Below are 16535 nucleotides of genomic sequence, written 5' to 3' on the forward strand. Positions count from 1 at the left end.
TATATTCAGTTATGACAACTTTGAAAACAGTATGAAACAAAGGAATTTAAAATTATTTATGAATTCACTTGTACCTTGAACATTAATCTGACTGTTTTTCAGTTCCTGATCTATCTGCTTTATACTTCAAGCATTTTCTCCTTCAATTTTTTTGAGTATTTGACACTTTCTTCTTTCCTCTATAAATCCAACTCCTTTATTATATAAAAGAAAAATTATACTGAAATATATACACTTTATAATGAGAGACAAAGAGAACTGCCCTCAGTTGCTAGGACTCTAAGTTAGGGAGGAAATGTTCAGAGCTACACAAAAAATGCTGCAACCATTCAGGCTGAACAAACAATAGAATGTTCAAATTAATTCCATCATTTTATTGACAGGATGAAAAAAATAAAACACAGTCAGGAGTGCTTCACAGTCTTGTGCTCCATCAATATGACAGGAACATTTAAAATAAATCATAACATAAAACAAAGATTTCAAACACTGTTTCAAATGACAGCAGAGTGCAATGGTACATTAATCCCTGACACCATACTCTGTCACTATAGTATGACCTTTTTCATCTGATTTGGTTGTCCATTACATATTAATAAAGACAGAGTTACAGAATTACAACTTAATTATGTCTTATGACACTAACTATTATGGATGAAGAATTATTTTGTAACACTGCTTAGGGTGGAATAGCTTATGAATTGAACTTAATAACTTCCATAAATTAAAGTAGTAACTTATGTTTGACATAAGAAGCGCAACTATTATTGAATTCAATAACATTTGCTGATAATCAGTGTGCACCAAAACACTATTTGTAGTGAATTACATTTGTTTGCCATTAAATTGCCAAAAACATTCAAATCAACCTAGTTATATAAATGAGCAACTGAACCATAATCAAACATTTGTATGCAAAGAAAACTAAATTTCTGTAATTCTTCCACCTCTTGTAGTTCAAATATATACAATAAACAGATTAATTTGAAAGGCCAGGTATAAACATTTTTGCATTTGCAATTAATTTGATTTCCAAATCCCCTGTCATGGCTCCCCAAAGTGTCCCAAGCTTAACATTTCATTCATTTCCTACTCCATATTATATTTTCCACATTGTTCCCTCATCCTGCACTTGGTATTGTTTTTAAGACATGAACAATATTTACCAGATTATTACAATGGTGGAGCATTACCATCAATCTAATAAGTCCTACTAGCAGTGTTTGTTAGCTACACAGAAAGAGGTAAACAAGATTCAAAAGAAAAACACAGCAAATGAGAAAAAAAATTATGACTTAAATAATGGAAAGAAAATTTTTAAAAATGACAAAGTAAGGAAAGAGACAGATTGGATGTAAGAAATATTTAAATACAAGATTACAAGCATCTCTAAGTCTCAAACCCTTCTGTATAAGTATCAAATTGCTCTAAATACAGACACAAAGAAAATAAAAAGTTCATATATTTCAATGCTAAGAGTCTGAAGAATCATTAAGCATGGAAGAAAATGGAAACCAGAGGCAAATACAGTGAAAACGAGAGTATGTGGCAATTTATTAGACAGGAGAAATGAGCAACCTTTAAAGTACAAAATTTTAAAAAAGTTTGTAAGCAGAGAAAGAAAACAGTAAAGACGAAAATGAAAATTAAAGAAATTCAAAAGTTAAAAGGAAATAGTATGAAAATCTGTTTTTAAGATGATGTCACACATAGGAATAGAAACATGAAACAAATAAAGCTATAACCCCTTAGTTACTAACCATTTACCACATTTACAATCTTATTAAATAGTATGTTACAGATTAAAAATTCTACTCACATCAGGAATACAATACAACCTCAGAACCTTGAACTTACACTGCTCCAAAAGTATCAACAGATATAAAAGCAAACTATCTGTAGCCAAAATTAATTTGAATACACTTAGTATTAAAATATTGTAAATGTTTTGTTTTTGAAAAAAAAACTGTTTTTAGCATTTTTGTCAGAAATTTCCGTAGGTGGCAGCATTCATTAAAAAATAGTCAAACAATTTACCAGAAACTTTGAAAGGCTGCACAATGGAAATTTGAGTTCAAAGGCAAATATTTTTATAATTCTTGTTCAATTTACTTTAAATTGGTCTTTCTCACTGATATAATTTGCCTTATGTACCATTAAACCATCAAATTCCACCTCCTCTAGATCAACTGGAGGGGCAGGTATGACATCCTAGCTTGCCTGTGACCATCATCAGTGGCCAAAGTTTTTTTTAAAAAATACTGCTGATTACAATCAATATTAATTAATGTCATCACTCTTAACTATCAAGTTGAAACGTCTGTGACAATTCTAGTCCATTGTAGTTTGGCAAACTATGCAGCATAACATTGTTACAAAAGGGGTCTGGTGTCCAAAGAATTTCTGTATTGGCAATAGCATGTTCCTAAAACTTGAAGGTTGCCATAAAGTTTTCTGGCAACCAAAGGGGCAACTCACAACAGAAATGTTATACCCTTCGTTAGCTTACCTCTCCAATTTGAGGGTGTAATCTTAAAACTCTGAGGGAGGAGAGAGGTGTTGTACATTATTTGAAATACCAGTAACAATTCATCTCAATATAAACAAATCATTATGGCAAGTATGTTTTATGCTCCTCCAAGGTTAAAATGTTGGGTTTGTCTCCCTTATAAAATGGTTGATATGGTAATACAGTGCTTCATCCGATCCAAGTAGTTGTGCTTTAAAGGCAGCAGCTTGACGTTCAGCATTGATAATGTGTAGAACTCACATGTAACAGCAGAAAATTCACATTCTCCAGTTAGTCGGTCTCTATTGAGGGCTGACAATTGTCAACATTGGACATTCCAGATCACTTGGCAAGAGCAAACTGACAGCATGTGCTTGTCGCACAATTTTTTTGTATCACCTGTAGTGCTAATAGAAAACATGTTTTATATCTTGATATATCCTTTGATTCGTGCTTGATTCTGCTTTTAAAAACATCGCGCTGGTATCTTTTTGACAGGGTAACTGTGCTTCACACAGAATACCATGCATCCAAGTAATATAAATCGTTCAGATAAAACCTAGATGAGTCTTCAGTGAAATGTGAATCAGTTTTCACTTCAATCCAACTGCGGCTGACGTGTAGAGTCATAGTGGTTTATCAATAACCGCAACACCTAAGAGAAAAATAAACCATTCAATGTTAACAAGTTTAAAACCAGTTCTGAACAATTATAGTACCAATAAGTGACTCAAACAATATTTCTTACTCATTGAAACATATTTTGGGTCATTTTGGATTTTGTCAATAGCACATTTCAAAGCCCATCCAATTATCTTTTCCATTGATTCCACCCAGCAACAGTTAAAACTGCCTTCTTTTCTTTGCGCAAAGTAAAATTACAACAGTTTAAATATAATCAATATCAAAACTGATGAGTCTTGATGGTTGAACATCATTGTCAGGATAATAAATAAATAGTTTTCATATTGCGTGCAATTCTGGTCTCCTTCCTATCGGAAAGATGTTGTGAAACCTGAAAGGGTTTCAGAAAAGATTTACAAGGATATTGCCAGGGTTGGAGGATTTGAGATCTAGGGAGAGGCTGAACAGGCTGGGGCTGTTTTCCCTGGAGCGTCGGAGGCTGAGGGGTGACATTATAGAGGTTTACAAAATTATGAGGGGCATGGATAGGGTAAATAGGCAAAGTCTTTTCCCTGGGGTCGGGGAGTCCAGAACTAGAGGGCATAGGTTTAAGGTGAGAGGGGAAAGATATAAAAGAGACCTAAGGGGCAACTTTTTCATGGAGAGGGTGGTATGGGTATGGAATGAGCTGCCAAAGGAAGTGGTGGAGGCTGGTACAATTGCAACATTTAAGAGGCATTTGGATGGGTATATGAATAGGAAGGGTTTGGAGGGATATGGGCCAGGTGCTGACAGGTGGGTCTGTTTCCATGCTGTACATCTCTTTGACTCTAAGTTTGCTTGAATAATCTAACAGTCAAGTGCTGAGCTATGTCTCTAGGATAATGACTAAAATACTGCCTCAATAATACTCACTCAGCCAACTTTGTTTTGGGTTTAATAGGCCACTCAATAGAGTACCTTTGTTAACACTGCACTTCACTCACCAGGAGCCAAACAGTAATAGCCAATTTTACCCACCCACCAATGCAGGTCTTCCGCGAGTTGATTCATAGCACACAGCTGAAGATAGACACTCTCAAGGGGAAAAAAAAAGTAACAAACAGATACACATTGAAAATGAGGCTGGAATGAGGGAATCAATTTGTTCAAATTTCAATTCTTGTCCTATGTCACCAGTGAGAAGTTTGGTTTAGAATATCGTTGATCAGTTAACAGGTACCAATTCGCTAGTGCAGAGCAGATATAAGGCTACATTAGTCGGCAGACATTAAAAGTCAGTCAATTAACTCAGTGGTATTGGAACTGCATTATTTTAAGTTCCAAACTGATGGGAAAAAAAACTTTTCTTTGCAGTTAAATTACCTTGTGTTATTATTGTCCCCAGATTCAGATCACCATTTGACCTCATTTCTTGTTTTGCATGCCCAAACCTCTGCTCTCCCTGGATATTTCACAGAAGTCTCACATCATCATATTCAAAATATAAATTCAACTTAGCACAAACATCTTTTCTTTCCCATTTCAAACTTTATTGAAGTTCCTTGTATTTCTATTCATTCTCTTCTCAGCTATGTTTTCTCTAATTTATTCCTCTCAGACTAAACAAATACTCAAAACCAAGCAGCAATGCTGCCATGTAACGGAGTATTTTTGTTTTGAGCCACGGGCAACACTGGTATCATCCTGGAGCTCCAGGATGATACCAAAGGCCATCCTCTTTCCTCAGGGCTGCCAACAGAGATCACTGCACCAGAACCTTCCAGACTGGACCAAAGTTGCCAACTAGGCTAATGTCTAGAGGAATGCCAATGGCAGGAAATTGGTTTATAATCTTCTGTGCTCTGCAAGGCTAAAGTAGCCCAACTTATTTTTCTCTCAACTTATTCTGATTGTGTCACTGCATCCACGTCCAACCAAAGTTCGGTGTTTATTACTTGCAATGTTTTACGCAGCCTTTCCTCAAACGCACTCATCCACCCAAATCATATTAAACTACTACCCTTCCTGCCCTCTCTGCTTCTTAACCACTCATCAAATTTCCGTACCTGCACCAACACTGTCAGCTGCTTTCATCACACACATCTGGCCTTGTCTCTTCCAGGAAAAAATAGGCCCTCAATATTTTAAAAAGGGCAAAGATAAGTGGTGGGGTTCCTAACATTCATTTGCTCACTCTCCACGAGGATAGGTCCACTTGTCTGGTGAAGCCAAGATATCTACATCTCAGCAACCAAGTAAGATTGCTCATCAAGTGTTGTACTCCTTTCCAGTTATGACCACTGTGAATGCATTCTTAACATGCCCAAGCTTGCATCCCTATTTCTCAACTCATTTCCTCTTTCCTTTTCCATAGCGACAAGCAGCATCCACAAGGCCTCTGCTATTAAGAGTCCAGCCCCTACATTCAACACTTCTTCCTCCAACTCTGAGCAAGAACACAACACTCGGAGGAAGCAGGGGCAAGGCTGTCACCTGTACACTACACCCACTTTCTCAGTGTGTACATTAGCTAGATTAGAATTAGTGCACATTCTGGTGAATACATCTCTGCAGCTGGACAAGGAAGAACACCCTCAGTCATTTGCACTCAGAAGACTGCCCCTGACCAGGCAGCCACTCAGCTCAGGCAGGAGAGGGCCCTATGTCAGCTATTAACAGCTTCATGAAAGTGCACTAACAAACACTGGAGGAGCAGGCAGGTTTGTCAAAGAGTACTCTGGAAGCTGGATCGCATGTTGGAGGAATCCATCAATGTTATCTATACCATTCTGGCTCCAGCATGCATGCATCTGCTGACTCGGTGGACAGTTTGGTAAAGCCAGGTGAAGGAGAGCACTCGGCCACCAAAGATGCATGCAGATCAGCACTCGATCACTGTAGCAACTGGCAGGACCTTGGCCGCACTGCAGGTGCCCCTTTCTCAAAGAAAGAGCACGGTGCCAGTACTGTATGCAAGGAGAAAACACAGAGATCCCTCAGATGTCTTCTCTTCAGTGTCTTGGTCCATCACTTCTGCCTGTGACTATGTGCGAGTTCAAACCGAGAAGGGCAAGCCTCCTTAGAAAGTTTGCAGATGACACTTAAAATTGGTGGAGTAACAGATAGTGAAGGGGACTGTAAGAGACTACAGCAGGATATAGATAAAGTGGAGAGTTGGGCAGAGAAACGGCAGATGGAGTCCAATCTGGACAAATGCGTGGTGATGCATTTTGGAAGATGCAACTCCAGAGCGAACTATAAAGTAAGTGGAAAAGTCCTGGGGAAAATTGATCTGCAGAGAGATCTGGGTGGCACTGGTGACTCTTCTTTGTTAATAGTATATCACATTACTAAACATATGTTCACTTTACATCAACTGTCCAATCAACTGCAATTTTAGCTTCAGCTTAAAGAATTAAACTAGAGAAGCTACCCATCCTGAGCACCACACAATGCTGGAACCCTGTCTGAAGGATAGCTATTGTTACTCTTGGGCTGATACTAGCCTGTAGCTTTGCATGATTGAATAAAGAAACATCAGATGTTGTGAAGGCTTCTAAAAGTTTGCCATCTTAACTTTGACTTTACAAGTAGAAAAGAAAAACAAACTGGTAAGCTGCACTTGTAGTTAAGATTAAACAGGGACTGCTAGTCTTTCCAGCATCAACACATTTATGGTAATGAATGACAATTTCACCCAATTCAGTTGCTTTGAAAGAGGTTACAAAAAAAAACGCATCCTGAAACACTATTGTGGCTGTGCTACAGCACTTGAGCATGGTCAAGCTGATATTCCTCCTGATCGACGTCCTCAATATGTAACTCTCACAAATCCTTTGGTTCACTGGCTGCTCCAGTTGTCCAAACTACAGCATGCAAGGATTACGCGATACACTCTGTACTGTACTGCAACAAATATCTAGATGGTACAGGCATGAGAATCTCATCTTAAGGAGACATTGTACGGCCCTGATGGAAACTGGTGTTGGGTTGTATACAGGATTAGCTTCATGATATGATGCTCTCAACACTACATGTGTAATGTTTCTAGCACCCTACATCTGGAATGCTCCAGCAGATGACACAATTTTGTCATAGTGCCCCAGGACATCCTTATTTAGTGGCGCCAATGAACATAGCTCTCCTGGAGCACTTTCCATCAAAGACAAAACACTGTGGGCCTCTTGCACTTTCTTCATGAGGAGATCTTTTGCTGGAAACTCTGCATTTGGAGGCTGCTCCTCATTCACTGGAGGTTTTTGCTCGTCCTGGACTTCCATTCACATGTGCTCCTCATCAATTTTACAGCAACTCATTGCAAACATCACAGAGAAGGCAATAGATCCTGTGGCTGGATCCGTTGGCAATAGATTAAATGAGGCTTTTAGGGGAACATCAGAAACAAGCTATTTCTCAGTAATGGGATCGCAGAAAGCACATATGACATTTTATCATTGTTCTCCATTCATTGAGACATGGAAGCCTCAGACAAATAGTGCAATGGGATATCTCTACACAGACCTGTTACATAAATGATCCTATTCTGATATACATTGCATACTTAAATTAGGAGTTTGTTGATGTGTTAGGAACAATGACACCTTCGCCCTCACGCTCACATCGATGACACACAACTGTGCAGCAATGCACAGGTCGAATCACATCATCAAGTGCGCTGATGACAGGACTAAAGTGGCTCTCATCAGCAGAAACAACAAGTCAGCATACAGAGAGGAGGTGCAGCAGCTAATGGACTGGTGCAGAGCCAACAACCGGTCTCTGAGCAGGGACAAAACGAAAGAGATGGTTGTTGACTTCAGGAGGGCACAGAGCAAGCAACCACTCTTCACTGGACATCGACTCCCCTATGGAGATCGTAAAGAGCACCAAATCTCTTGGTGTCTGCCTGGTGGAGAATCTTGCGTGGTCCCTCAACACCAGCTCCATAGCCAAGAAAGTCCAGCAGCGTCTCTACTTTCTCCGCAGACTGAGAAAAGCCCACTAACCATCCTCACCATATTCTAGAGGGTTCATTGAGAGTACCAAGCTGCTGCATCACTGCTTAGTTCAGGAATTGCACCATCGCGGATAGTAAGACCCCACAACAGATAGTGAAGAAAGCTGAGATCATTGGAGTCTCTCTCCCCTCTATTATAGACATTTACACCACACACTGCATCCAAAAGGATAACAGCATTGTGGAAGACCCCACACACCCCTCACTCAAACTCTTCTCCCTCCTACCTCTGGCAGAAGATATCGGAGCATTCGGTCTCTCAGGGTCAGATTGTGCAATAGTTTCTTCCCCCTAGCCATCAGGCTCCTTAACACTGTGCGATCAGACTCTTTTCCATCTGAAATTCTTTGCACGACTTTGAATTGCTGCTAGAACAATGTCTATTAATTATCATTCTTTTATTAAACTGTAATTTACATGTTTTGCACTTCTTATGCACTTTATGCCAACCCTTGTATGATCATGTAGTTAATGTTATCCATGTAGCACCTTGGCCCTGGACGAACGCTGTCTTTTATTTTCTGTATCAATTGTAAATGGTAGAAATGACAAATAAAACCTACTCTACTATAAAGGCAACATTGCATACAAGATAATGGTATGAGAATCATATAATCCAAGGTGTGAAGAAAACAGCTCCATGACCTTGTGCAGCCTGTGAGATCTTTGAATTTGTTTGTGAATTGTGGAAGGTGAAACTATATAGTTCAGCTGACATTACTTTGACTTCACAGGAATGCAATGATCAATGGCATGGTCAAGATCGCTTGTGCCCACAATTTTTATTCAACATAATTAATCACTTCATGAGATTTACATGCAGTGTTCTGCAATAAAAAATGTCTCTGCATTAACAAATGTCTTTAAAGTATATTGTGTAAGGGCCTGATTGATGTAATTGCCCATTGAAAGGCTTCACATCACTCAAGTAGAACCAACTCCCTCATACAAAAACATTTACTCTACCCTATCTGGTGGGGTGGCAGACAGTCATTCTGCATTTTCACTGCACTTTGGGATTTGTACGACAAAAGACAACAGAGGTAGCACTTCAAAGTATATGTAGATGAGCTCCCAAATCTTCATGTTTCCTTTCTGCCTTGCACACCAATAGGTTTCAGCCTCCCCACATTCCAAGATAACCCTTTTATTTAATTCTTCAGCTCTCCACTTTAACCCCTGTCTACACCAAAAGGCAACCAAGACAAAGTACTGTGAACCTGTCAGTCCTGAATGATGCAGCAATGTGCAAAAAAAAAAGGTCAAGGCAAGACAGAAGTTCACTTAGCATCCAAGTAAGTGCAAGGTGAATGGGCACAAAGAAAGCAAGTTCAAAGCCCTGAGGTGCAACCCGCCTTGATGTACAAGTTGGGTGCCTGTCCCTGCACATGAAGCAACCTGACAACAGCATTGCACTACAAGGTGCTGGTGAGCTCCAAAGTGCAGTACTGAATTGCTGAACTTTATTATAAGTGAGTCTGAGATGGGGAATGCTGGCCAAGATGATACCTGGAGATGCCAGTAAGCTATTGCCAACAGATAACTGCTCTGACATTCGTGCGGGGAATTAGAATCACCTAATTTCTCCCCATTGCCTGAGAAAAGCATATAGAGGTCAGAATACAAATGAGAAATTGTTAATTCATGCAAGTAGGCCTTTTGTTGCTTACAAGCTAAATTCTCATCTCGTCATTGAAAAACCTTGTGCAGAAATATCCCACTTCCTTTCTCATCATCAAGAATCTAACATTTCCTTTCCTGCTGTTCACCATTACGTACATCATTCAGGGGTCTAAACATTTCTACACTAAATTATTTTAAAGGTGAAATATGAAAAAGGATTATATACATTAAATATAGATTTCAAAGCTCAAGTAATTTTTTGATACATGATAAAATTAAAACAGCCAATAAGTATGTTTCAGAGATAAGTATGTTCACATACAAAATGACATCAATTCCAACACCGCATAGCTGCAAAATAGTCAGAGGACAAGGGACTTTTGAAAAATAAAGTACAGCATCTTAGTTTGTGTGACATAAAGGTGCACATCATCCCAGTTAGAACAATCTTAGCTACAAACCTGCAACAGCTTTACCTGCGTAGCTTCTTCCAGTACTCATATTGGTTGGTAATAGTGTCCACTTGTCAGTTATAGAATTGTAGAATTCCACAGAAGCTAAATTTGATGAACCATCATCTCCTCCAATTACATACAAAAATCCATTTACAGCACAAACTCCTACAAAATAGAAAAGGTTTAATTCAACTAAAGTTTGGAGTACCTTCAGATAGAAGGTAACATCTGATGCTTAAATGGATCCCTACCTGCATTCCTCCGACACATATTCATGTCTGCCACTTGCCTCCAAACATTTGTGGATGGGTCATACACCTCGACACTTTTCCTCACCAAAGGTCCATCGTGACCCCCAGTTGCATACAACTGACCATTTAGAACGCCTACCCCTGTGATAAGCATGTATAAAAAAGTGAATAAAACATCCTCTTTTGCAATACAATTCAATGCATAATGCTCAGTGTACCATTTGCCAAAACAAGGAAATGACTTAACTGAAAGGTTAACAGGCAATGTTTCCTTTCTGTTGACATGATGGGGTTCTACGTTGCTCATCAGGTTGATGATTATCTTTTTATTTCTTCAGTTATCCTTCCCTTACTCCTCCATTATAGGTAGTAACTCCTGCTGGAGTGCATTTCCATAGGTACAAGTAACTCTCCCTTTCCCTATGTGAGCTTAGTAAACAAAATCAAAGTAGGCTTTTATTTAGTGTTAGGGGTTGAGGGGGGGAAGCCTAAAAGTCAGGTTCAATCTTATGCTTGAATGTTCACAGGTGTAGCTCACAACACGAGTTGCGAGGTGGAGATCTAGTGAGGGAATTTGGTCAGTATTCCTGCAAACAGCTAATTGTGGTATACACCATCATCACAATTAAGACAAGCTAACACAGCACTGATAAACAGTTTAATTTTAGACCCTCTATTTCTTTATAACTCAGTGCCAGACCAAATATTTTATGTACCTACTGAACCGTTAGGAGTTCATAAGTCTCACCTTAGCCTAAAATCAGTGATTGCATGCAGTGTATTCAATTGGAATTCCCTTTTTAAACAGCTTTATGGGTCAATCCACAGCAGCTGGATTGCAGCAGTTCAAGAAGGCCACCTTCTCAAGGGCAATTAGGGGTGGGCAATAAATAGAATATAACAGCACAAAACAGGCCCTTCGGCCCTCAATGTTACACTGACCTGTGGAACCAATCTGAAGCCTATCTATCCTACACAATTCCATTTTCATCCATATGTTTATCTAACGACCATTTAAATGCCTTTAAAGTTGGCAAATCTACTACTGTTGCAAGCAGGGCGTTCCACGCCCCTACAACTCTGAGTAAAGAAACCACCTCTGACATCTGTATTATATCTATCACCCTTCAATTTAAAGCTACACCACCTTATGCTAGCCATCACCATCCAAGGCAAAAGACTCTTACTGTCCATCTTGTCTAACTTTCTGATTATCTTATATGTCTCAATTAAGTCACCTCTCAACCTTCTTCTCTCTAATGAAAACAGCCTCATGCCCCTCAGCCTTTCCTCATAAGGCCTTCCCTCCATAACAAGCAACATCCTAGTAAATTGGCGCTGAACCCTTTCCAAAGCTTCCATGTCCTTCCTATAATGTGATGACCAGAACTGGTACACAATACTCCAAATGCGGCCACACCAGAATTTTGTACAGTTGCAACATGACCTCATGGCTCTGAAACTCAATCTCTCTTCCAATAAAAGCTAACACACCATATGCCTTCTCAACAACCCTATCAACCTGGGCGGCAACTTTCAGGGATCTAGGTACATGAACGCCCAGATCGCTCAGCTCATCCACACTGCCAAGAATCTTACCATTAGCTCAGTACACTTTATTCCTATTGCCCTTCCAAAAATGAATCACCTCACACTTTTCCACATTAAACTCCATTTGCCACTTCTCAGCACAGATCTGCAGCTTATCTATGTCCCTCTGTAACCTGGAACATCCTTTGGCAATCCACAACTCCACCTACCCTAATGTCATCCGCAAATTTACTAACCCATCCTTCTACACGCTCATCTAGGTCATTTATAAAAATGACAAACAGCAGTGGATCCAAAACAGACCCTTGCAGTACACCACTAGTAACTGAACTCCAGGATGAACATTTCCCATCATTCCCCACCCTCTATCTTCTTTCAGCTAGCCAATTTCTGAACCAAACCACCAAATCATCCTTAATCCCAAGCCTCCATATTTTGTGCAATAGCCTACTGTGGGAAACCTTATCAAACACCTTAGTGAAATCCATATACACCACATCAACCACTTTACCCTCATTCACCTGTTTAGTCACCTTCTCAAAGAGCTCAGTAAGTTTTGTGAGGCACAACCTTCCCTTCACAAAACCATGTTGACTGTCCCTAATCAATTTATTCCTTTCTAGATGATTAAAAATCCTATCTCTTATAATTTTTTCCAACACTACTCACAACCAAAGTAAAGCTCACTGGTCTATAATTACCATGATTGTCCCTACACCCCTTCTTGATCAAGGGGACAACATTTGCTATCTTCCAGTCTTCTGGCACTATTCCTGTAGACAATGACGACATAAAGTTCAAAGCCAAAGGCTCTACAATCTCCTCCCTGGTTTCCCAGAGAATCCTAGGATAAATCCCATCCAGTCCAGGGAACTTATTTTCACACTATACAGAATTGCTAACACCTCCTTGTGAAATGCTGACCCAGCCAGCAACACCCACACCCCATGAATGACAAAAAAAAGGAAACTGCTAGCTTAATGAAGTCATAGAGAAAATGCTAGAATCAATAATAATGGAAGTGATAGCAGAACATGTAGAAACTAATAGTAAGATTATCCAGAGTCAACATAGAATTATAAAAGGGAAATAGTGTTTGACAAAACATTTTTTTTGAGGAAGTAACTCACAAAATAGAAAAGGGGGATAATGGCAAATGCAGTATATTTAGATTTTCAGAAAGTTTTTGATAATGTCCCACAAAAGTAGAGCTGAGGGTTATGTGATCAGCCATGATCTCACTGAATGGTGGTACAGACTCGATAGAAGCAGAAATAAGCCATTCGACCTATGCCTTATGGTCTAAAACAGATTAGTAAAACATTCTTTGAACTAACATTTACATCTTTCCCTAACGAAGGAGACCAAAATTGCACACAACATTCGAGATGTGATTTCACCTGCCAGCCCCCGGCCCATATCCCTCAAAACCCTTCCTATTCATATTCCCATCCAGAATCCTTTTAGATGTTGCAACTGTACTAGTCCCCACCATTTCTCTGGCAGTTCAGTCCATACACTTACCACCCTCTGCGTTGCCCCTTAGGACTCTTATATCTTTCCCCTCTCACCCTAAATCTATGCCATCTAGTTCTGGACTCCCCGACCCCAGGGAAAATACCTTGTCTATTTACCCTATCCATGTCCCTCATGATTTTATAAACCTCTAGAAGGTCAACCCTCCACTTCCGACACTCCAGGGGAAACAGCCCCAGCCTGTTTGGCCTCTCCCGAGAGCTCAAATCCTCCAACCCTGGCAACATCCTTGTAAATCTTTTCTGAATGCTTTCAAGTTTCACAACATCTTTCCGATAGGAAAGAGACCAGAATTGCATGCAATATTCCAACAGTTGCCTAACCAATGTCCTGTATAGCCGCAACATGACCTCCCAACACTTGTACTCAATACTCTGACCAAAAAGGAAAGCATATCAAATGCCTTCTTCACTATCCCATCTATCTGCGACTCCACTTTTCAAGGAGCTATGAACCTGCACTCCAAGGTCTCTTTGTTCAGCAACACTCCTGAGGACCTTACCATTAAGTGTATAAGTCCTGCTAAGATTTGCTTTCCCAAAATGCAGCACCTTACATTTATCTAAATTAAACTCCATCTGCCATTTCTCAGCCCATTCGCCCATCCTGTCGTAATCTGAGGTAACCTTCTTCATTGTCCACTACACCTCCAATTTTGGTGTCATCTGCAAACTTACCAACTATACCTCTTATGCTCACATCCAAATTATTTATATAAATGATGAAAAGTAGTGGACCCAGCACCGATCCTTGTGGCACTCCACTGGTCACAGGCCTCCAGTCTGAAAAGCAACCCTCCACCACCACCCTCTGTCTTCTACCTTTGAGCCAATTCTGTATGCAAATGGCTAGTTCTCCCTGTATTCCATGAGACCTAACCTTGCTAATCAGTCTCCCATAGGGAACCTTGTTGAATGCCTTACTGAAGTTCATTTGGATAACTTCTACCGCTCTGCCCTCATCAATCCTCTTTGTTACTTCCTCAAAAAACTCAATCAAATTTGTGAGACATGATTTCCCATGCACTAAGCCATGTTGACTATCCTTAATCAGTCCTTGCCTTTCCAAATACATGTACATCCTGTCCCTCAGGATTCCCTCCAACAATTTGCCTACCACCGACGTCAAGCTCACCGGTCTATAGTTCCCTGGCTTGTCCTTACCACCTTTCTTAAACAGTGGCACCAAGTTAGCCAACCTCCAGTCTTCTGGTACCTTACCTGTGACTATCGATGAAAGAAATATCTCAGCAAGGGCCCAGCAATCACTTCCCTAGCTTCCCACAGAGTTCTGAGGTACACCTGATCAGGTCCTGGCGATTTATCCACTTTTATGTGTTTCAAGACATCCAGCATTTCCTCCTCTGTAATATGGACATTTTTCAAGATGTCACCATCTATTTCCTTACATTCTATATCTTGCATGTCCTTTTCCACAGTAAATACTGATGCACTTGCATACTAATCTGGAAGTCACACACTAGAGTATCTACATCTCTCTGCATCTCACCATTTAGATAATATTTTTATTCTCCTGGTTGAAATGGACAGCTTTTCATTTTCACAGATTATAGGTGTTTGCCCACTCAATTAAGCTAACTACATTCCTTTACATCTTCCTTATGTCCTCTTTTGAATGGATATCTTAAATGATAATGCTGATCTTTCTCTCTGCACCTTCTTGGCAATTGTAACACTGTATCCTGTACTCTGTTCTGTTACCCTGATGCAACTGTTTAGTTTGATCTGCCTGTAAAGCACGTAAGACAACACTTTCACTGTACCTCGGTAAATGTGACAGTAATACATTAATTCAAATCAAATCACAAATTAATTTGCTTACTTAAGTGAACTGAGCAACCATACTTCGAGTCCCTTCATCTAAGTCTCTTAGGTAAATTGTAAAAAGTTGGGACCTCAGAATGAGTCCTCTAATTACATCCAGCCAATCAGAAAATGACCCATTTAAGTTCACTTCCCATCTTCTGTTAGCTTGCCAAACTTCTAACCCTGCCAAAATGTTACCATCTTGCCCCAACCCGCTACCACATTATAAGCTTTTATTTTCTGCAATGATGTTTGATTTTGCTCGTTAACAAATGCCTTCTGAAAATCGAAGTACAGTACCTCCACCAGTTCCTCTTCATCCAAGCATGTGTTACTTCCTTAAAGAACACTAATAAACTGGTTGTAATAATTTTATTTTCAAACTATGTTGATTCTGCCCGATTACATTAATGTTTTCTAATTGACCTGCTTTGGTAAAACAAACAAGGGCAGGACTTATACAATTAAAAGGAGGGCCTTGGGTAGTGTGTAGAACAGAGAGACCTTGGTATTCAGGTACATAACTACCACAGAGATATACAGCATGGAAACAGACACTTCGGTCCAAATCATGCATGCTGACCAGATATCCTGAACTGAACTAATCCAGACCCATTTGCCAGCACTTGGCCCATATCCCTCTAACCCTTCCTAGTCATATATCCATCCAGAGGCGTTTTAAATGTTGTAATTGTACCAGCCTCCAACACATGCTCTGGCAGCCCATTCCATACATATACCACCTTCTGCATGTAAAAGTTGCACCTGAGGTCTCTTTTAATTTGTTCTCCTCTCACTCGAAACATATGTCCTCTAGTTCTAGATTCCCAACCGCAGGGAAAAGACCTTGTCTATTTACCCTACCCATGACCCTCATGATATTATAAACCGCTGTAAGATCATCCCTCAGCCTCCGATGCTCCAGGGAAAACAGCCCCACCCTATTCAGCCTCTCCCGACAGCCCAACACCTCCAACTCTGACAACATCCTTGTAAACCTTTTCCAAACTCTTTCAAGTTCCACAACATCCTTTGATTCTTTGAAGTTTGCATCACATGTAGATAGGATGGTTAAGAAGGCGTTTAGCATGCCTTCCTTCTTTGCTCAGACCTTTGTGTATAGGAGTTGGGAAGTTATTTGAAGTTTATAAGACATTGATG

General features: G+C 39.9%; 1 protein-coding gene across 12 annotated transcripts in view; it reads right to left on the bottom strand.

Annotated features, from left to right (window-relative positions):
• Positions 1-348: 348 nt before the first annotated feature.
• LOC140492064 (kelch-like protein 3) overlaps positions 349-16535 on the bottom strand; it is a 119385-nt gene continuing 103198 nt past the window's right edge. For 9 of the 12 annotated variants that reach the window (XM_072590730.1, XM_072590740.1, XM_072590742.1 and 6 more), the window contains 3 exons: positions 10462-10602; positions 10217-10375; positions 349-3164 (listed from right to left, as the gene is read on the bottom strand). In XM_072590730.1, coding sequence (XP_072446831.1) covers positions 3136-3164; positions 10217-10375; positions 10462-10602 — 329 coding nt within the window. In that variant the 3' untranslated portion in view covers positions 349-3135. The remainder of the gene's footprint in view (positions 3165-10216; positions 10376-10461; positions 10603-16535) is intronic. The other 3 variants (XM_072590732.1, XM_072590733.1, XM_072590739.1) reach the window with 1 other exon arrangement.

This window comes from Chiloscyllium punctatum, chromosome 20, assembly GCF_047496795.1.
Source record: "Chiloscyllium punctatum isolate Juve2018m chromosome 20, sChiPun1.3, whole genome shotgun sequence".
In the NCBI taxonomy this organism is placed as follows: domain Eukaryota; kingdom Metazoa; phylum Chordata; class Chondrichthyes; order Orectolobiformes; family Hemiscylliidae; genus Chiloscyllium; species Chiloscyllium punctatum.